The sequence below is a fragment of the Quercus suber genome, unplaced genomic scaffold (assembly GCF_002906115.3).
Source record: "Quercus suber isolate HL8 unplaced genomic scaffold, Cork oak 2.0 scaffold_352, whole genome shotgun sequence".
NCBI classification, from domain to species: Eukaryota; Viridiplantae; Streptophyta; class Magnoliopsida; order Fagales; family Fagaceae; genus Quercus; species Quercus suber.
Genome location: NW_027069804.1, coordinates 103,524 through 124,695, shown reverse-complemented (window position 1 = coordinate 124,695; position 21,172 = coordinate 103,524). Strand labels below are relative to the sequence as shown.

At 33.0% G+C, this 21,172-nt stretch overlaps 3 protein-coding genes across 5 annotated transcripts; 1 reads left to right on the top strand and 2 right to left on the bottom strand.

Moving 5' to 3' along the window:
• The first annotated feature begins 3,245 nt into the window (after window positions 1-3,245).
• Window positions 3,246-10,032, top strand: LOC111985785 (uncharacterized). 3 transcript variants are annotated; one of them, XM_024017436.2, is made up of 9 exons: window positions 3,246-3,492; window positions 4,869-4,945; window positions 5,056-6,144; window positions 6,240-6,531; window positions 6,786-6,992; window positions 7,179-7,352; window positions 7,963-8,163; window positions 8,265-8,378; window positions 9,441-10,032. In XM_024017436.2, exons 3-9 carry the CDS (start codon window positions 5,096-5,098, stop codon window positions 9,780-9,782), a joined length of 2,379 nt encoding a protein of 792 aa, XP_023873204.1. In that variant the 5' UTR covers window positions 3,246-3,492; window positions 4,869-4,945; window positions 5,056-5,095; the 3' UTR covers window positions 9,783-10,032. The 3 variants fall into 3 exon arrangements, with proteins under 3 accessions (XP_023873204.1, XP_023873203.1, XP_065616133.1); XM_024017435.2 differs by lacking the exon at window positions 3,246-3,492 and adding an exon at window positions 3,526-3,752; XM_065760061.1 differs by lacking the exons at window positions 3,246-3,492; window positions 4,869-4,945 and having other exon boundaries at window positions 5,149-5,263; window positions 5,344-6,144.
• Window positions 10,033-14,167: 4,135 nt separating this feature from the next.
• Window positions 14,168-17,541, bottom strand: LOC136061788 (AP2-like ethylene-responsive transcription factor PLT2). The gene is made up of 3 exons (XM_065760086.1): window positions 17,458-17,541; window positions 17,317-17,393; window positions 14,168-15,478 (listed from the first exon to the last, which is right to left on the bottom strand). The coding sequence occupies exons 1-3, from the start codon at window positions 17,520-17,522 to the stop codon at window positions 14,622-14,624; spliced, it is 999 nt and encodes a 332-aa protein (XP_065616158.1). The 5' UTR covers window positions 17,523-17,541; the 3' UTR covers window positions 14,168-14,621.
• Window positions 17,542-17,858: 317 nt separating this feature from the next.
• LOC111985787 (AP2-like ethylene-responsive transcription factor BBM2) lies at window positions 17,859-20,778 on the bottom strand. Its single transcript, XM_024017439.1, has 4 exons — window positions 20,339-20,778; window positions 19,933-19,997; window positions 18,027-18,115; window positions 17,859-17,936 (listed from the first exon to the last, which is right to left on the bottom strand). Exons 1-4 carry the CDS (start codon window positions 20,776-20,778, stop codon window positions 17,859-17,861), a joined length of 672 nt encoding a protein of 223 aa, XP_023873207.1.
• Window positions 20,779-21,172: the final 394 nt, after the last annotated feature.

Genomic DNA, 21,172 nt, shown 5'->3' with positions numbered 1-21,172 from the left:
GAAGAAAAGAAAAGAAGAGAGAAAGAGAAAGGAGGTGAAACTGTATTCCAGGACCTTGAAAAAAAGAACATCCTACTAGCCCTAGTGATAACAGTGTTATCGCAGGGAACAAACAAGCCTTACAGAGAAGGGACTGAAATTCCATAGCCTAGGAAAAATTTGACAATAAGCCAGAGCTTTCCTAGCAACAGGGAAACTTTTTTTTTTTCGGTTAATAAAATCTTATATATATATATATATATGAGATAGATTCAAGTTACACATTTTTAAGAAAATTGATTTCTATAAGATCTAATGGTTAAAAATAGTCAATTATACCACATCAGCAAAATTTATTTTAGGGTGTTTTTTTTTTTTTCTCTCACCTTATTTATTACAACCATAAATCCTCTCTCTCTCTCTCTCTCTCTCTATATATATATATATATAAATGTGAGAATTCACTTAACAAGTAACTTTTCATGAGAAAATATTCTACTTTATGATGCACTCAAATTTTAATAGTAAATCCTATAAAAAATCTTAGTATTAAATTACTCACCCAAACAAGTGGTTATATTTATATACATGTAATTCCAATCCCCCCACCATCCTTTCCCATAACCAACTAAAAAAAGAAAAAGAATTAATTGTGGAGAGAGAGAGAGAGAAAAAAAAAAAAAGAAAAAAAGAAAAGAAAAAAGCAATCGCCAACTCTCTGACTGTATCCGGTTTTTTAGTATTTGATAACAATTGACAAATATATATATATATATATATATATAAGGGCACCTTTGGTAGACTATAATGATAATTACATAGGAATAAGAATATGTATTACAAGGAATACGAGACGTTGAAATGTAATGCTTATTACTATTCATTTGTTTGGTGACAACATAATAATAGAACCCTAAAGATATAATCATACTTCCTAAAAATAATTTTTTTTTAATTTTTATAATTGTTATATACATATAAAGAGTTTGTTTATTTGGAAATATATTAATTTTAGAAACTAATACACCTATTAAGGAATAGTTATTACTTTCTTTTTAGAGATGAATAGTTATTTCACATTTTAAAGAATAGCTATTTATAAGAAATAACTATTCCTTGTAATAAAAACATAATCAAACTACTAAATAGATAAACCATAAGAATAATTATTAGATTACAGTGTCTATTATAATCTATCAAATGTACCCTTACTAGTTAGAGAAAGAGAGAGATTGAACTTCACTCTACGATATTCAAACAAAGAAGGAAAATGTTTAGTTTAGAAAATTACGGTACACCTTCCTTGGGGGCCATGAATAGACGATGTTATCCAATTAGTCAAAACTTAGAACAAATGTATGACCGACTGAATCCCCATTCCTATCCCATTCCCCTCCAAACAGTTTATATAATAGTGATAAAATAAAAGAATTATCTTATGACAGGTGATAGATCATGATTAATTTTTGTCACTTTTACATAAACTATAATTTTTTTTCTTCTTGTTACTTTCAGTTTACCACATTAAACTTTCTCAAAAAAAAATTTGCCTCAATCTCAAAAAATATTTGCCACTATTTAATTGTGGCCAAAAAAAAAAAAAAAAAAACAGATTATATACAATATTCAATATAGAGGAGTAATGCTACAATCATACAGGGGCAACGCTAGGTTTAGCCCAAAGTTCAAACGAAACCCGAACCGGCAAAGAAAAAAATATGTGAACAAATTTGTAATAAGAAAAGTATGTAATTTGCGAGATTCATCTCCTATTTAGGACTCATATTTTTATTGACTCCTAAAAAAAAAAAAAGATCTAGAGTCGCAACTGAAACCACAAACTATTTTATAATAGTTTTACAAATTGTTAATGTAGTTAATTTTTAATGTAAGCTCACCACTAACATCAATTTTTCATTTGCCATTAAATCACTTGAGCATCAGCATTGATGGTGGTAAAATTTAGTAATTTGGCACAAAAAAAAGCTACTTTATCTATTTTATTACATCATTTTACAAAATATCCAACATTAGTGATTTTATTTTAGTATTCAACATAATAAAATAATATAAATAATATAATAATCATTTAATAATTTGAGGGACAATGATCTGAAGAGAGAGGAGGCGTGCAACGGGAAAATAAGGAAGGAAGAGAAAAAAAAATCATTTAATAATCTAAGCTACAGTAGAGAACTAATAATTTACTTTTCTTTTTTGTTTAACATCAGACCAATGGGCACATGACAGCCAAAAATTTTGGCTTTTCCACCTATGCGGTCTACTTTTGTTATATTTAGTTGATAAATTTAACATTTTTGTAATTTGTCTTCACCAATAATAAGGTTAATAATTTGTAAAACATCTTATTTATACTATTATTTATGAGACTTCCCTATTTGATATTTTCATTTTTTTTATTCAAAAATGGCCCTATAGGGCGTACACTCTTATGTTACCCATATGTTTAAATAGAGACAAAACTAAATGACAATCCAATAAAAATACAACTCTAATTTTCATTAAAATATTGCCTTAAAAATAGGACAACTCTCTTGTTGATTTTTAAATTGTTGTATCAACTTATAAATTAGATTCTCAAAGTAAAAATTATATACATAAAATAAAAGAAATTAAATTCTATAAGGATGGAGGTGTAAAATTCATGTTTTACATCATCCAATAAGTAATTGTCACATCAATATTTTACTTAAAATTCAATACATTCTACCACACTTAATAACATTTCAATAAATTTCCAATTTGATTGGATTTATATATGAATAGTAGAATTGATTGAGTATAATTGTATTTATTCTTAAATATGTGTAAGATGATGCGATATGTTAAGATTGGAGGGGTATAACATGAATATTATAGAATTTAATCTCAAAATAAAAACACAATATTTTTTCAAAAAAAAAGAAAAGAAAAGCGCGATGAGCTGTGACCAGGCTAGTAAAATACTAAAATAGTTTATACATAAAACATTTTTCTTTTATGATTTTATGGGGTCTCTGTCTCCAGTCTTTTTACCCTGTACACTGACAATACCGGCCGGTAATTCAACGAAGACAATGATGGCAGTTTAGGTATACCAAAAAAAACTTGCAAATAACGCGTAGCGTAACCGGTAAAATCCGGTCGCATTCCCCTCCACCGACAATATCTCCCAGTCACCAAACACCATTCCGTACACCCTCACTCACTCACTCGTCATACCACTTCGCCACTTCCTCCCTTTTAAATTCCAACCCTTCCCGCACTCAATTCTCACCAGAAATAGAATTCTCCAATACTTGGCTTTTTTTAAGGGGAAAATAAAAAAAAAACTGCTTACATATATTGAAGTCAGACTCAGACCGCACATAGAATAAATATATATGTTTATTATATTCTTACACAGAAAACTTTTGTTGCTCTGCTCCACATGAACGTGATAATCCCGAAGTTTGTCTGCTAGCGTTTTGCGAGGCCCAGACTCAAAGCAACAAAAGCCTGGCTTCCATGACCGTGAGTTCCATTATTTTTTTTACTCTCTCTCTAACTTTTTACTGTTCCGTCGTCGTTTTGCTATGTTTGTCGGTCATGTACTGCGGAAATTGACCACACGGGAAACATGCATTACCTCGAGCTTCCTAAATAAATCTCTGATCTGTGAAATCTCACTTTCGTTGCTCTAGTTTGTGTTTTATGTTAGTGAATTTCGTTTCTGTTTTTGCTGAACTTTGAGGTTTGTTCTGTTTGGAAACATGGAAATGGCTGAATAATTCGTAAGTTCTAAATCTTTGAATTTTTTGGTATTTTCCGCGTTTGTTTGTTTGTTTTTGATGTTTGGATCTGGTTGTAGTATTGTCGGTGAGAGTGAAAATGGGGGAGACACATGATCAGGTTTTTGAGGCTCTTCATTTGACTTTTAATTTGAGAGAGTTAAGAATTTACTGTAGTTCTTTAAGGTGGGAAGTTTCGAATAATGTCCCATTAGAAATTATGTAACTGTAAAGTGAGGACCATACGGTTACCGAAGATAGTTTTGTTGTGTGAGTGCGCTGGTTGTCACTTTGTGAGGTTCAAGTTTTCCAACTCTTTGTGGTTATGATTAGAACCGAATCCAGTTGCTGAAAACGGTGTCGCTTCAGACATGCATCTAAGATCTTTTTATAGACTTATTATTATTGTACTAACTTGTCGGTGATTGCCAACACGAAATAAGTTAAAGACAGACATGGCTTATTATCAAGTGAATGAATTTCAGCAAGGTTGAGAAGTCTTGGATTTATTATTATTTTTAGATAATTGACAATTAATTCATGTGGAGTTATACTAACCTTATTCCAATCAAGAATAACACAATGGTGATGGAAATTCTGTAGGTTATTTTATTTTATTATTTTACTTTTTAAATTCAATAGTTGGGAGGGAGGAGTGTACTTTTGATGTATTCTTGCCATTTATTCTTCAGGTTCTGGAAACAATTATCCTCGTTGGTAGCATCTAACTCTGTAGTTTGTATTAGTTATTGTTGTGAAGGCTCTGATAATTTATACCCACTTTTTCAGTTGTAGCTTGTTGAAGGGTTTGAAAATTTGTCTCCTGTCCTGTTTCTGGCTCTTTTTTTTTTTTTTTTCTTCATCCCTGTATCTCTGAAGTGCAATTGCTGTTGCCTTTTTGATTGTTAGCCAGGGCTCGCTCAAGTTGAGATTATGTTTTATCCGTATTATTCTTGATCATTGGTTGACATTTAGTTTAGTTGTCTGCCGGTGGTTAGCTTCTAATACAAATGAAAATTAGATCAGATTATACGTGTTATACCTGGCACTTTGGTATTCCATTTTTTCTTCAATGTTTGGTGGGTTTTGTTGAATATCAAAACTGGTGTCTTGTTGTAGACTTACTGAAGGCTGACATAAGTGGTACAAGAAGTTTTCCCTACATTTTAGATGCGGAGGAAGACAATTCAATAAAAGTAAGTGTAATTATTTGCTTTATAAATCTAGATTGACCTTTTCATAAGTAGCTTGCCTAGGTATATTGAATTTTTTTTTTTTTTTTTTTAAATCTTTTCTCCCTTCTTAGGATCTTCGTTTGTTTGCAATTGGAGAAGATTTAAAAAAGTATGAAAGAGATAGACAAAAAGAAAATTTCAAATAACAACCAGACAAAGCGCCCAGGAAAAACTGATAGGAGAGACCATAAACTGCATCAAGCGAATGTCAGCAAAAATTTAAAAGCAAAAGAAACTCGTTCTAAAGCTTCGTCTCCTACAGCACAGTCAAGTATTTCAGTAAGTGATTCAAACGCAGGCACAGAGCCCTCTGAAGTTTACAAAAACATGGTTATACATTATGTGGATGATGCTAACAGGTTTGAGGCGACACCTCAAGATTTGAAAGCAAATGCAATGATTGCCAAAGAGAACAAGGATGATGTTCTAGATAATCATTCTACTGATTTGGAGACAGAACCTAGCATGGGTAAGGAAGAAGTGTCAGATTCTGAGACAATAAAAGATTCAGTTTCATCTCAAGGGGATTTGCTGACAGCTGATGATGACAAAGTAGAAAGACCTTCAAGTGTTAAAAATAATTCCTCAGAGGATTGCCAAAGAAACAAACCACAATCTAAAGCAATACATAACACTCCTAAGAAATCCATAGGTTCAATAAAAGGGCCTTCTAGAGTTGTTGCCAGAAGTTCTTCCAAGGCTGACTCCCAAAATATGAAATTTCCTTCCAAACTGTCATCAGAATCTTCTGAAGGAGTTGATGATAAGTCTGTTAAAGAGGTAAAAGAAGTAGATGAATTGGATGGGACCTCAAATGGTGCTCAGAGTTTTGGAAGTGATGATGAAACAATCGATGCTGAAGAAAGTGATGAACACAAGGATGAGGCAGCTTTGGAGCAAAAGATTGAAGAAATGGAGACAAGGATTGAAAAACTAGAAGAGGAGCTGAGAGAAGTTGCTGCTCTTGAAATTTCACTCTATTCTGTGGTACCGGAGCATGGGAGCTCAGCACATAAGGTTCACACACCTGCTAGGCGCCTTTCTAGAATTTACATTCTTGCTTGCAAACATTGGACTCTAGACAAGCGAGCCACAATTGCTAAAAACACCGTATCAGGGCTTGTTTTGATTGCCAAGTCCTGCGGTAATGATGTCCCGAGGTATATATTCCTAGTCATAAGAGTGTTATAAAATGCTTTGTCCATTTTTGTGTAATGTGAAGCTAACAGGTATCTTTTTCCCTTTATGTTTTAAGGCTAACCTTCTGGATGTCCAACACTGTTGTGCTGAGGGAGATCATCTCACAAGCATTTGGCAGTTCACGTCAGTCCAGTTCTATGACCAGGCATACTGAGTCAAATGGGAGTGGCAAGAGAAGTGATGGGAAGTCTCCAATTTTGAAATGGAAGGGTAGCTCTGTTAGTAAACAAGCTAATGGTTTTATGCAGTCTGTTGCTGATTGGCAGGAGACAGGAACCTTCATGGCTGCATTGGAAAAAGTTGAATCTTGGATTTTCTCTCGGATAGTTGAGTCAGTATGGTGGCAGGTAATAATCTAAGGGACTGAGCAATGAAGTATTATGAATTAATCTAGATATTATAACAAGGCTGAATGATGTTACACACTGTTTTATACATTTATAGATGTACAAAATTTCAAGTCCTGATTTCAGTGCATTTTGTGCGTATACAAATGTCTTAAACAGTGTGTGTATAACAAACACTGCTCTTTTATTTGCAATATTATAAGTGGCTTAGACACACCTTCCTCCTTTATACTGACTGCATATTATGTTTTCAGGCTTTAACTCCATATATGCAGTCACCTGAGAATATGTCAACCAATAAAAACGGTGGAAGGTTGTTGGGACCAGCTTTGGGTGACCAGCAGCAAGGCAGCTTTTCTATCAATCTATGGAAGAAAGCTTTTCAAGATGCTTTTCAACGACTCTGTCCTGTTCGAGCAGGGGGACATGAATGTGGTTGCTTAGCTGTGTTGGCAAGAATGGTATGAGGTTTTTAACACCTGTTTGGATTTTCTTTGGAACTTGAATTACCTTGTCACAGATCTTGAAATACAAGTTCAGGATACCAAAATTTGTCATCTTCCTTGAAATTTTAGCAAACTCCAACCTCTAGCTTTTTAAGTTCCCCTTGCTTTGGAGGGTTAATTAGATATGATTTCTTTGATCAGGTTATGGAACAATGTGTTGCCAGACTTGATGTTGCCATGTTTAATGCTATTTTGCGTGAGTCAGCCCATGAGATTCCAACTGATCCTATATCAGATCCCATTGTTGATTCGAAGGTTTTGCCCATTCCCGCTGGAGATTTGAGTTTCGGATCTGGTGCCCAGCTCAAAAATTCTGTATGTACCATTTTACACTTTTATGTGGTTTGCATATTTTACATAAAATTATAAAAATGTAAAGATTTGGGAAAAACATATTATTAATGGGAATAATCTGTTTTGCTGAGAAAATGAAAAGATTTTCTGTTTTTTATTTTTATTTTAACAAGGTAGTCTAAATATTTTCTGTTGATTACCGCAGTGACTAGTGGGCCTTTGATGGAAGGCACTACATTGTTGATCATAATTTATATTCAAAATAAGGAGCCCAACCTGCAGAAACATAACTGTCCAGTGGAGATGAACATTCTTTGTTCATTTCATATGAAATTTGAATATACAATTTCATGTTTAAGAATGTAGTTGTTACTTAACTAAATACATTTTTGAGTTGTGCTGTACTGAGTGGGCCCTTCAAATACGTTGCTATATAGCAGAATGATCTAATTTCCATAATTCCATGTAATCATAGTTACATGTGTATTGGGAAAAAATTGAAAACGGAAAAAGTGGGTGTCCAATATATCCCTAAATGATGTGACTTATCGCATTGTGTTAAACATCCTTAGTATTTATATTTTGATGAGTTGTCATTCCATTTGTTGATATGAGGCTATTCTTCACGCAGATCGGCAATTGGTCTAGATGGCTTACTGATATGTTTGGCATAGATGCTGATGATTCTCTGAAAGAAGATCAGCATGGCAGTGAAGATGATGACGGGAGGGGTGGAGACAGTGAACCTAAATCTTTCCTCCTCCTGAATGATTTGAGTGATCTTCTGATGCTTCCAAAAGACATGCTTATGGACCGAACAATTAGACAAGAGGTTTATTTCAGCATTAATGTTGAAATTGTATTCCTTTCTTATTCTATTTTGTGTTCCATATCTTTTAAGTTGATCAAACTTTGTGGTCTCATGTTTTCTAGGTGTGCCCATCAATTAGTCTTCCACTGATTAAACGAATAGTCTGCAACTTCACTCCAGATGAGTTCTGTCCTGATCCTGTCCCAGGGGCTGTATTGGAGGCATTGAATGCTGAGGTTTGAGTTTTCTTTACACCAATCATCCCATACATTCTCATGGTTGTCTTAAAAGTATCTTTTTGGTCTCTCAAGCTCCACTACTAGTTGATTGTGCAACTATGATAGATAGGTTTTGGAACACTAAATAGATCCAGTTCCAGAAGTTGCTTTCAAACTGCGGGGGAGAAAAAAGCTGCTTATATATAGAGGCCATATTGGTTCTATTGGAGGTCTCCTGTGTGAGAATAATTTGCTTAATGATTATCTTCATTCAACACTTATCATTTGGTGTTGCTAATGATATACATTTAAAGTTTAATATTTTATGTTTTGAGTCTCAGTTTTTAATTGAAACAAAATTGGTAACTGATCCATATGTTTGATTATTTCCAAAAAAAAAAAAAAAAAAAGGAATATATATGTCCAATTCCTCACAGATGGGAGCATCATTTAGGCCTATAGATCTTTTTACTCTCTCTCTCTCTCTCTCTCTTCTTCTTATTCTTCCCTTTTTTTTCTTTTTCTTTTTAAAAATTTTTAAGACCTTAAAGTTTTGTCCGATAGCCCATTCTTTGTGGATGCATATGCTTCGGTTGTTTGGGATGGAATGGGTCATGCCAGGCTCAGTTATGGACTTATTATTTTGCTGGTATCATTGGCTTGGGAAGCATAGCTCAGATATTTGGGATTTGGTTCCAGGATGTTTAATGTGGATTATCTGGACTGAACGGAATCGACGGTCTTTTGAGGATGAGGAGAAAACTGTGGTTCAGTTGTTAGAGTATTGTTAGCGGACCCTCTTCGATTGGTCTCATTGTTGGGGCTATTCGGATTGTTCTACCTGTTGGATTTTCTTTCTTCTATTAGTATAGATTAGGGGCTGCTTATGTCATTTTGTTTTTTTTTCTTTTGTTCACTACTGTGAACTTTGTGTGCTTTTCTTGCTATTCTTTTATTAATAATATTCTCTTCTTACTTATCAAAAAAGAAAAAAAAAAAAGACCTTAAAAGTTTTGTGTGGTCTACTAAAAAGAGATTTTTGCTGGAAAATGACCATATATGGTTCTTTCCTTTGATTAGAGTATTGTGGAGCGGAGATTGTCCGGAGACTCAGCTAGAAGCTTCCCTTATACAGTTGCCCCTGTTGTCTACAACCCTCCTTCCTCAGCTGATGTGGCAGAGAAAGTTGCAGAGGCAGGAGAAATATCTGCATTGGCTAGGAATGTGTCTGTTGTACAGAGGAAGGGGTATACCAGTGATGAAGAACTAGAGGAACTGGATTCTCCTCTTACATCCATCATTGACAAAATGCCTTCTTCACCAATGATCGCAGTAAATGGAAATGGTAAACACGAGGAGCATGCCAGTAATACTGGCACAAATGCGAGGTATGAACTCCTTCGGGAGGTCTGGTCCATGTAAATATTAAGAGTGACTTCTATATGTAAATTTATTGTTTTTTTGTATGTAAGGAAAAGAGAGGAAGGAAATAGAGGCAAAAATTTGTGAAAAATAAAGGGCCAAAAAAAAAAAAAATTCCAGTTGATCTGATGTCTTTGGAAATTCTTGCATTTGGCCAAAACCCAAGCCATCAGCTTTCTTGTACATTAAACAATGATCATAGATCATAACCATATATAGTTTAATGATAGATTTCATCCTATTTGAAAAATTGTTCGCTGGTGTTTGATTAGCTCGTGGTTCATCAAGCAAACAAAAACATACCAATTCTTAACTACAAAACTAATGAATAAATGACTTACTAAAATTATAATTTTAAGTGCCTTGACCGATTTGAAGCTTGGATGCTAGAGTTTATTTCTGGGCTCTTCCTCTTGTAAATTCTCGTATACTACGTTGTGCCCCCCCCCCCCCCCCCAATCTCTTAATGAAATTTATTACTTATCCAAAAAAGAAAAAGAAAATAGAAAGACCGAACAGCTAGGTCTTAAGTCATTGGGTCAACTATAAATTTGGTGACAGAAACTGGTTAAGCTCGAGTCATTTTACTTTAAAAATAGAAAAATTATCTTATGAGATGATTTTATGAAATTTGTCTCATAGAATGTACGGATTCTAATGAGAGAGATATCTTAATTCTAATGAGAGAGAGAGGTCCTTTAAGATATCTTATCCTATAATTGTTAGTGAGATCCTTTTAAGGCTGCAAATATATTGTATCGAAGTTGAGATAAATGATAATTTTTGCAGAAAACTTACGCAATAAAAAGTAGTCAAGAGTCAAGTGAAGCTTGGTGCAGTAATGTGGGCGTGGGTAAGATTTCTACAAAAATTGGGTTAGTGTTAGAGTGCTTTTTAACTATCCTCTTTGAGGGCTTATAGTGTTTGGAGGCAAAATTTTGGGTTAAAACATTTGGCAAAGCTAAAGTCAAGAATTCAAACATCATCAACATTGGAATGAGTACATATTAAAATTTATTAGTTACTCCAAGATTACAATGAGAATGGTGCTCCATCTTTTTACATTTATGGTATACTTTATCATTAATTTAATTAATAAGATTTATCATGAATGTAAAAAGAGTAAGTGTCATATTTTACTCTGAAAGCACCTAATAATTACTCTAGCAAATTTTTCTCCTACATAAAATAGGCTAATTGGCGAGCCTAATATTTGATTTCACAAGCTTGAGTTCATGATCCTTAATAAAATCAAATTTCATGAATTTGTAAATCAAATATGACTTGCAAGTCAAGGTTTTTGACCTGCAATTACTCAGGTTGTACTTGTACATCCAATGCATTTTTACCATACCAATAGAACTTTATGATGATTTCTTGGTCTCTCTCTCTCTCCTCACTGGTTGGATCTCACAATCATTTGCCTTTTATACACAAACTGTGTAATTAAGTAGAAAATGCCAAAGAGATTGTTTATTTGCAAGACAAAGAAGCAAGTGGGCTTGTTATTTAAGACAAGACCTAATCCCGTACCTCTTTTATACAAAAAACTAGTCAACGGGTTCGTAAATACTTGAAATCCACATCTATTTTGAAGCAGGATAAATGGTTTGGTTGGACAAAGTAAGCCTTCAAAGCCCATTGTACCAAAAAACCAGATAATGGGCAAGCAAATTTTCAAAACCCAGTTCATCATCTTTTTTTTTTTTTTTTTTACAAAATAGAAATTCTATTCTAACATAATTTAAATAAATATGTGTGAAACTCTTTCATGAAAACTTGAACTTCGTCCTTTATCCCCCCATACTCCACAAACACTTATACTTGTGAAATGATACGTGATGGTCATCACCCTCTTCTAAATAGAAACTACTTCACATAATCACACTCTCATTAATACCCTTTTTATATTAGGTTTACACTTGTTGATACTCATTTTCGCGACACATTTTCTACAAGCTCGATTCAACCAAACCCGACTTCATTGTGGGTTCAATTCATGTGTTATATTTTATTTTATTTTTTTAAGCATGACCCAAGCCCATGTGACTTATTGGGGAAATTGAAAAGTATAGTTTGGAGGGTATGAGTTGGTTTCTTTCGGACCTTTTGCATGAGCCCAATCCATGCGTGTTACCAAGTGGGCAAGGGATACTAGTAGCACCTCAGGCTCATGGAAGATGTCTTGTACCCAAAATTTTCACCTCAAAAGAGCTTTTATGCTCTGGGTGACTGCGGCCTAAAGTTTCTACCATAACCCACTTTTACCTTTAAAACATAGTTGGCTCTCATTGGCCAACTCCATCTGCTAGCCCTCACTTAGGTGAGCCTCCCAATGGTCTGAAATGTCTGACCAAAGGCAACCAATTAGAGCAAGCCCCATTTATTTCCAAAATTATGTGAAAAGCATACCAAACTTTTCCCTAAACAAAAGCAACCTAAGCCAAAACACCAAATTAGTATCATAGGAGATAAAAGCCTCTTCCACTACTCAAAAACCAATCATTAGCAACACCCCAAATTCTACATAAAACTCTCTTTTCAGTTCAAAACAAGGGCAGCCACGTTCTACCTAAAGACCTGAAACTTCAGAGTAAAAACTTATTCAGCCAGTCAACAATCTCACAAATCCGAACCTTAATGGTGGAATATGGGTACAGGGGAGCGTTCCCTTTGTTCCTCACAACTTCTCTCAATTTCCTCTTCTGGGTGACTGTGGGTCGAAGTTTCATACCTGTTGAACCACGTTTTCCCCATAGAGCTGAAACTTGAGAGCAAAAACCCACCGACCTAGGAAACATTCTCACAATTCCGAACCTTAGGGGTGGAAATATGAGTATAGGGAACCTTCCCTCTCTTTCTCATAACCTCTCTCAATTTCCTCTTCTCGGTGATTGTGGGTCGAAGTTTCAGACCTGTTATGTTTTTATACTTTTTCTACACTTTTGTTATTAGCATTTTGATTCTCTCTTGTCAAAGCACCATTACCCTTTTGTTCATTATACATTTAGAATTTTGGACTTGATTCTCCACAATAAAGACTTCTAAAGAACCCAATGGGAGATTTGGGTCATTCTCGCATTTTCGGCCCTTGTCACAAAACTTCCCTGACAACACTCTACTAAGTTGGGGCATTAAAGTCATTTAATATAATATTGGAGTTGGCTAAGTAGGAGAGGTGGTTGTTGGTTTGTCCCAAATGACATAGGGTCTTGCTACTCTAGTATATGAGGAGTCCGTCTTAGCTTACACCCTCACCCTTGAGTTAAAGGGCACCCCCATCCACCGAGGGTAGGTAGCTCTCAATAGTAATGTAAACTTACATTTTTTACATACAAATTGTGTATAATGTTGTGCACAATTGCAAATATTATACAATATTGTAAACTTTTTGCAAATATATATATATATATATATAACATAGTGCATTTTTTGTGTGTCTACTAATATAAGTTTATATTGCTACTAAAATATAAGCTAAGAATTTTCTTTATAATGTGATCAAAATATTCACGCACAATACCATAAAAATATATATATATATATATTCAAATCCAAACTCACTATTGGTTTGAGATGCAGTCAGAGGCTCAGTCGATGCTGTAGAAAACATCATCGAAGACGCTCAAGTGAATCTTTAATTGCGTTAAGACAGTCGATATTACTCACTAAGCCATTGTTTATTATTTCAAGACTATCAAATGACCAAACAAAGATGTGAAAAATAGCTCTGAACATTCTGGCCTTTAGAGCCATTTCACATTTGCTTAGTGCGTGGACTACTTAGAAAGAGAGATAAAAACAAATTCATTTAGAGAAAATTTCAAATTGGAAAACAGATCATTACCATTAATTCTTAAATCTTCAAAATGAGAGTATTTTTGAATCACATAAAAGTCCAGTTGAAAGAAGGAATCCTCTTATATATAGTTTTAGATATTAAAAATACTGTTTTGAAATATAGAAATTTTGAGATTGATCTTTGCCTAAAGATCCTTTTTTTAACGCACTTCTTTTTGTTTTTTAATCCTTAATCATCCAATTTTTCTTTTGATTTGTAAAGGGAAAAACTGGTGTTTGTAAAGCAACTAAAGCATTCCTCACTAAATGAAGGAATTTGGTCTCCTCTTTCTAAATCAATTGCATCTTTCAAAAGCAGTGCGGTGTTTCAGGCAGCACCAACATGGTATTTGACAACATTTTCGACGGCTCCATTTACAAGTTACAACAAAGACATAGAAACATTATAATAAATAAAAGCCAGAAAAACATAATATATAAAAGCAACCACCTTTGTCCATGGTTATATTGTTTTATAAAACTTTGTATGCTTCGGTCATCAAGCAACCTTTGATTAGATGACTCTAAATCATATAAGTCTCCTAGCAAAATACTAAAATCTATTTCAAGTTATGAATGTTTATATTTAGAATTTACTTTATGAAATAGGTTTTTTTTTTTTTTTTTTTTTTTTTTTTTTTTTTAAATCCTAGCATAGTTAGTCCTATCATGCATTAGAAGAGAGGGAACTCATCTAGAAAATCTCCATCCATCCAGCTTGAAGGAATTTCAAATTCTTGATTTTCCTGCCCAGAGTCTTCACCCAATTCACCATTTTCAATACCTTGTTGTGTCGAGTTGTGCTCCAAAATTGGTCCTTCAACTAGAAATCCACCAATGCTATCATTTGTATAATTCTTGTTAGTCCCCATCACTGCCAAACTCCCCCTTGAAACCCCACTACTTGGAAGTTCCCCTACAATGGTACAAAAATTTGCATTGTTGTCCCCTTGAACACCAGTAAAATCACAACCAAAGTCAGGAATTAATGTTTGAGACTCAAGGTTTTGGATTCCACCAAGAGGGAAAGAGATTGAGTTTTGATTTGGCATTGGTTGGTAACATTTCTGTCTTGATGAAATTGAAATTTTGTAATGACTCCATCTGTTGAAACCCCTTATAGCCAATAGCACTATCAACATTTTTTGTCAACATTGCATTTCCATCGAACACCTCAGTCATTGGAAATTCTCCATTAAGGTAACCACTTATGAACCCATCACTCTCTAAGCCACTTTCAACATTCATTGACTCATGAGGGAAATTAGAGTTTTGATAGTTAGGGTTTTGGTAGACATTGGGGGGGAAATTAGAGCTTTGAAATTGAACCTGATTAATATGTTTATTAGTATCCATCCATGCCAAGTGCCCATCTGAAACACCATTAATGGGCAATTCGAAATTATAGCCCAGACTTAAATTTTCATGGGTTCCATCCTCTCTACCAATTCTAGGTAATCCATGAGTAGCATTAAGATAGGAGGAGCTAGGGCTCTGATGCAGGACTTGGTTGGTGGTATTGTAGTTCTGCGGAAACTCAACAAGATGGTTCTTTCTGGCTGTCAAGGATTGAAGCAGTTCAAATGGTTTTTTCACTGAGTTGGGTTGAGAGCTACTTGAACTTCCAAATTGTAGGTAGTATCTGGGGGTATTTCTAGTATTTGCTTTCTTCAAAAGAACGTCCTCAACTGGAGTCTTCTTTATCAACTTTGAAGCACCCTTGCCAATTGGAAGCCTTGCACTTTCAGATATGTCTTTGACATTGTAGTTGCTCAAATCAAAATTGGTAACTGCTCTCATTCCTTTCAATCTTATGCTTGCAACATCATAAGCTTTAGCTGCTTCTTCTTCAGTATCTAATTTTTTGTACATATAGCAAGATATATCAGTCATAGTTTTGGTTAGGCCATTAAATGTAAGGTAACTAGTTCGTAGATTGAAAAAAATGTATGATAATATGAAGGGCAAGAACAAAAAAGTATGATAAACTTTTGACATGTTACACTAAACCCTCTTGTACATTAAACTAAAACATTATATATGAAAAAACAATATATATATATATATATGCGTTGAGTTCAAGTTACATACTTTTTAATTTGATGTGAATTTTGACAAATTGATTATTGGATTACATAATCTTTGTATATTCTCCATACTTTGTATATTCTCTATACTTGCAAAATTTTAAGGTGATCAAAGATCAATAGTCATGTTATCTATCAATTGTATAAATTCGAATTTTTGTAGTAAAATATGAGTTTATGAATTAAATAGTAAATAATATCCGATTGGTATGAAAATTGGTATGCATGTTTAGAACATATAGAATATGTAATCTAACAGTGGAATTTTCAAAATATAAATTCATTAACAAGTTATTGGGTGGTAAAACATTACTTAGAGTTACACCCAGTGTAATTTGAACCCAACCATATATATATATATATATATATTATTTTCACTTTATATAAAAGATAGAAATAGCCATTTCCCATTTATTTGCTATATTTCTTCTTTCTTTATCTCTTTCTTTAGGATAAGAGGATAATACCACCAACCTCCCAAATTTGCCCAACCTAAGTTCACCACACAATAGCACCTCCACCACCACATCACCACCACCTACTACTCCTCCCCACACAAAACCACTAAAAAACCGAAACAAACTCACACCTAAATACCCTGCAAATCTGCAATAACCACACCTAAAACTCCCTTTTGACCATTGACCATTGGCGTCCAAATCATTATTGAACATACTTACAGAAACGGCCAACACCTAATTACTACTAACAAATCAAAGTACCCACCACACAAAAACCCTAGAAAATCAATGGTTCTCGACTACATTTAAACACCCCAAATGCCACCTTGAGCCCTAAAACCATGACATTTAATATTGATTATCCCAAAATTTTAAATTCTTAGGAAACAATGAATTTAAACACATAGTTTACTCAAATATATTTCATAACACATAAATACATCTAACATAATGCCTATCAACTATGAACCATCATAAAATGATTAAAAAATCCAAGAAAATATAAACAGAGAGAAAAAGTCACCCTAGGATGGCACAATGAATTTATTCACAATATATGGTGCTAGGGCTTGCCGGATGTTTCTTATTGAGAATTTTAGGGTTTTGCTGGGTTTTTTGATCTTGGATATTTCATGTTTAGATTGGGTGGTAGTCAGATTTCATGATGATTCTCTAGAATGTTTTGATCGTAATTTTGAAGTTGATAGCCTTTTGGAATTCATGTAATGGTTTTAGATTGGATGGTGGCTGGAATTTAGTTTGTGTGGCTATTTTGTGGTTTGTGCACCGTAATAGTAGCTAATCTGGCCATTATGTGGTGTAATTGTAAAGAAATAGACATATTGGTGGATGAGAAAGGGAAGGGATGGAAGAATTGTAAGAAAAAGGAAAAGTTAAGAAGATAGGGCGAGTGGCAATGCTGACGTGAGGTGGTGGATTACTTAATTGTAACATATCAAAAATTTGAGGTAAATTGATGGGAGGCTTAATCACGAGGCAACATGTATTTCTCCGTAATATTAATAGCAAGTTTTAGGTGAAAAAAATACTATTACAAAAGCTATCATTTTCATTGACAAAGATGTTATTTTTGAGCATCTAATCATGATACAATCAAATGAGTGATTCAATAGTAATAGGACTTACCAAATGTTCCTATATATAAGCCTTTCACTCCTTTTCCTTTCCCCAACTTGGCTTGCCATTTTTTATTGTCAGAGTTCCTGTTCCAAAGTTTAGCCGTGAGAGAGAGGGAGAGAGAGAGGGAGAGAGAGAGAGTTATGATACCTTGAAACTCCACGGAAAATTGATGTTCCCTTCGCGAAGCCTCTACTTTTCCTGAAATTTGTCATGTTTAATAACCATCATGCGAAAAAAAAAAAAAAAAAAAAAAGTCAAAGCTACTAATTAACATGCCCAAGTGTTGTAATGAGAAAAGAACGTCTTTGATCTTAATTCTAAGTTTGGCACCAGTGAACAGATTTGTCCCAATTAATTTAAAATGCATGTCATTTTGCTTTTATAAAGCGGTTGAATCCAACTTATAAAATAGATATGTGTCGAAAAAGGGGGGGGATAGAAGGGAAGAAAAAATTATAAACATAGGTTTTTTTTTCTTATTATGATTCCTTCTAGGGACATCAAGTCATTTATTTACTTCCATTAGAAACACACATTAATTACAACTCTCACCTTCTAAGGTTTTGCAAATATTCATTCTTTGTCATGGACTGCATCTCCTCCAAATCCTTCTTGTAGTCACTCAACTACAATAATATATATAGCAAAACTATTAAAAGAAAAATCTCAAAGATGAAATGTAAATTTTAGGTTCGATCCTTTGATGAAATACATACAGGAAAATTTATTGGTGCAGTCTTGCCCCATAACTTAAGAGCAGCCAAATCATAAGCCCTAGCTGCATCCTCTTCGTTGTCAAATCCACCTGTGAAACATAATGAAGAATTGAGAAACTTTTTAAATTGATATACAACATTATTATTATCTTTTTAATTTTTTGAGAAATTTGTGTGCACATGCTAGGCAATAAGTAGGTTAGGTGTTAGTAAGTTTTGAGACAACTTCTATGAAGCCCTTTTTTTGGGATGAAAACGCACTTCCATTTATTTCCAAATTCAAATAGGTTTTGATTTGACCTAATTGGGTACGTATCAAATCAAGTATTCCTATGATTGGAAACTTATCAAACTAAAATGTGTTTCTATTCCTATAATGTTTACTATTGGTCTCTCATAGGTTGGGTCAACCTTGTATATATGGCCCTTATTTTCTCTCATTTATACAAGAAAAACCCTAACATAGTAGAACCTCTTTTTTTTTTATTTTTTATTTTTACATTTATTTTAACAAAGAATAAAACAAATAAAGAAAAAACTGAAAAATAATAGTTGAATTATATATAAGTCATTAAGTTTATAGTCACGTAATTAATTATAATAGTCTACTAGTCTAATAATTTCTCACACGCATGCAAAAAAATAAAAAATAAAAAAAAAATAAATAAAAGAGAGGAAAGAAAAGAAAACATGTATAAATTTACATATGAACATGATAAATCAAAATTACCTATAAAAATAACTAAATGTGCATTTAGATTAGGTTTTTGCTATAAAATTATTTATTTATTTGATGAAACTTGGCAAAAGTATAGTATTTAAAAATTAGAAGGCTTTAAAAGTTGTTAAATTAAAAAGCTATAACAATTAAGCTCATTCAAACTCTCACTTATATAGATTTTTAGATCAAAATATAACATATTTGAAAAAAGAAAATATAATATAACTTTAAAATTTAAATATATATTAAAAGTCAATAATTTTTTTTTTTAATGTTTATGATAGAACCTTGGTAAATAGGTTTGGTTAGGTCAAAATTAGAAACAAGAATAACATGAGTTTGTCTTCCTACTACCTATATTTTGTGTGGGTTAACAGGTTCAATTATTATTTTTTTACTAAAAAGAAATATCTATAATACATATAAAACTGAAAATATTTAACTTTTAGTTGACCTCATAATATCATGTTACATAAACTTTTAAGACCTCATAATTTTATACTTCATTATTTTAATACATATTTAATTATATTTAAATTATATTCTATATTTAAACTCTGCATAAAAATCTTGGTATATCATATTTTCTTTAAATATTAAAAGTAACATAATAATTGCATAATATTGAATATATATAGTTTAATATATGAATACAAAATAATAATAAATACATATTAATAATTATCAAATTTTATATTTTTTAAAAAAACGAAAAGGAGAAAAATATATTATGTTACTTTTCACTATCGATAAATAAAATTCTAATACCAATGTATACACTTGGATACACCTCTATGCTTCTGGAAGTCTACTTGCATGCGTATCTACAATTCTATATATAGTTATTTTTTTCTTTTCTCTCTCTCTCTCTTTTTTTTTTTTTAATTTTTAATTATTTTTTTTTTTACTTGTTCTTTCCAAAAGGAGGGATATAAAGTAAAGGACATTGGAATACTATTTTATTTATTTTGAGATGTAGAATGATGATGCCGAAAGTTTTCTTCCTCTTCATAGAACTAAAAACTTATTTGAAAGATTTACTTACCAACATAAACTTCAAGAGTCGGAGGAAAAAGCAAGAGAGCAAAAGAAAAAAGATCAGTAATTTAGAGAATGAATCGTACATGTAACAATAGACGTTACTAAATAAACACAAGAGAATGATAATTATATCTTCTTGGCAACCTGTTTTTGATTTCTCTTTTGGATCAGTATTATCCCATAGAAATGCTTCAAAACGTGCACCATACCTGTATCATATTCATTGTTATCTTTTCTATTTTTGTTTTCATTGCATATACAATACAGTAAACAAAATTAACTTCTAAAATTTAACGTGAGTTTTTAACCAAAAAATTTAGGGTTAGACAAACGCACCTACTAACTCCTCGGTAGATTGAGCCTCTCTCACTTAGTGAGCGATTAGGTCTTCTACGATGTCCTCGACGACCTCCTTGTCCTTGAGGAATTGTTTTGCCATTTTGATAGCCATTCTCTCCACTAATATCATTGAAACTGCTAGCAAAACAATTGTTAATTCACTACATGAAAAAAAGACCCAAAAAAAGAAGATAAATCAAAAAGTGATAACCTTGTTTGGTTCACTTCAACCTTACTAAGACTGTCATTAACTTCATTGCTCCAATTATTTTCACTTCCCACAGGCAATAGTGATGATTGTGAATAGTTAGAGAGTTCTTGGTAGTTGCTACAATGAACATCCATGGAGGAATTCTGAGGTGTTGGTGAAATTTCTGCAGCCGGTAAAAGATACTTGGATAATGCAGCTGGAAGTTGATTTTCATTAGGAAAGTTGCTGAGAAAATCAAAACTCTTATGAGCCTCGGCAGTAGAATTTGACTGCATGGATGGAGATGAACAATGGATTTGGCTTGAGTCACTAATAATATCATTCAAGTTCCCTAGGGTTGAGTCCCCAAATTGAGAAGCTGTTGAAAAAGCTGATAAAGAACAAGAAGCCGGACTGTGGGCAAAATAGTAGTCATCATCATCTGTGTGTAACGATCCCATAATAAATACCTGCAAAAAAGAAGTTCAATAACTAAAAGAGCGAGGCATTTTGTGATAAATTATTCAATCTCACACTTTTTCTGTCTTGCTGTGCTAATGACGTTTCGAGCCAATGTTAGAAATAAAAATTAAAAAAAAATTAAAAATTAAAAAAAATAAATAAATAAAAAAAGTAAAAGAAAAGCAATAAATTTTTACAGTTGATTTTTCTCCACAATGAAGCCAAACCATTTGATAATATATATGTTTCGTTATCATATGGACAGGCTTGCATATCAACAAATTAAAAACTGGTCAAGCCACTTGTCATTTGCTATATGAGAAGGTGTCTTGAATGAATGTTCGTAAATGTCTTGTGTCTTCCAATTTTACCGTCTTGATTGTTAGAACAATA

Coding starts and splice junctions, on each gene's coding strand:
- LOC111985785 (XM_024017436.2), top strand. CDS start 5,096: ATGAAAGAGATAGACAAAAAGAAAATTTCAAATAACAACCAGACAAAG. Junction 6,145..6,239: donor TGCGGTAATGATGTCCCGAG/GTATATATTCCT, acceptor TTATGTTTTAAG/GCTAACCTTCTGGATGTCCA. Junction 6,993..7,178: donor TAGCTGTGTTGGCAAGAATG/GTATGAGGTTTT, acceptor TTCTTTGATCAG/GTTATGGAACAATGTGTTGC.
- LOC136061788 (XM_065760086.1), bottom strand. CDS start 17,522: ATGACAAATTTCAGGAAAAGTAGAGGCTTCGCGAAGGGAACATCAATT. Junction 17,394..17,457: donor ATTTTCCGTGGAGTTTCAAG/GTATCATAACTC, acceptor ACTTTGGAACAG/GAACTCTGACAATAAAAAAT. Junction 15,479..17,316: donor CTTATATATAGGAACATTTG/GTAAGTCCTATT, acceptor ACAAAAAATTAG/ATACTGAAGAAGAAGCAGCT.
- LOC111985787 (XM_024017439.1), bottom strand. CDS start 20,778: ATGGGATCGTTACACACAGATGATGATGACTACTATTTTGCCCACAGT. Junction 19,998..20,338: donor GTTGAAGTGAACCAAACAAG/GTTATCACTTTT, acceptor AATATGATACAG/GTATGGTGCACGTTTTGAAG. Junction 18,116..19,932: donor AAAAGAGAAATCAAAAACAG/GTTGCCAAGAAG, acceptor TATGTTTCACAG/GTGGATTTGACAACGAAGAG.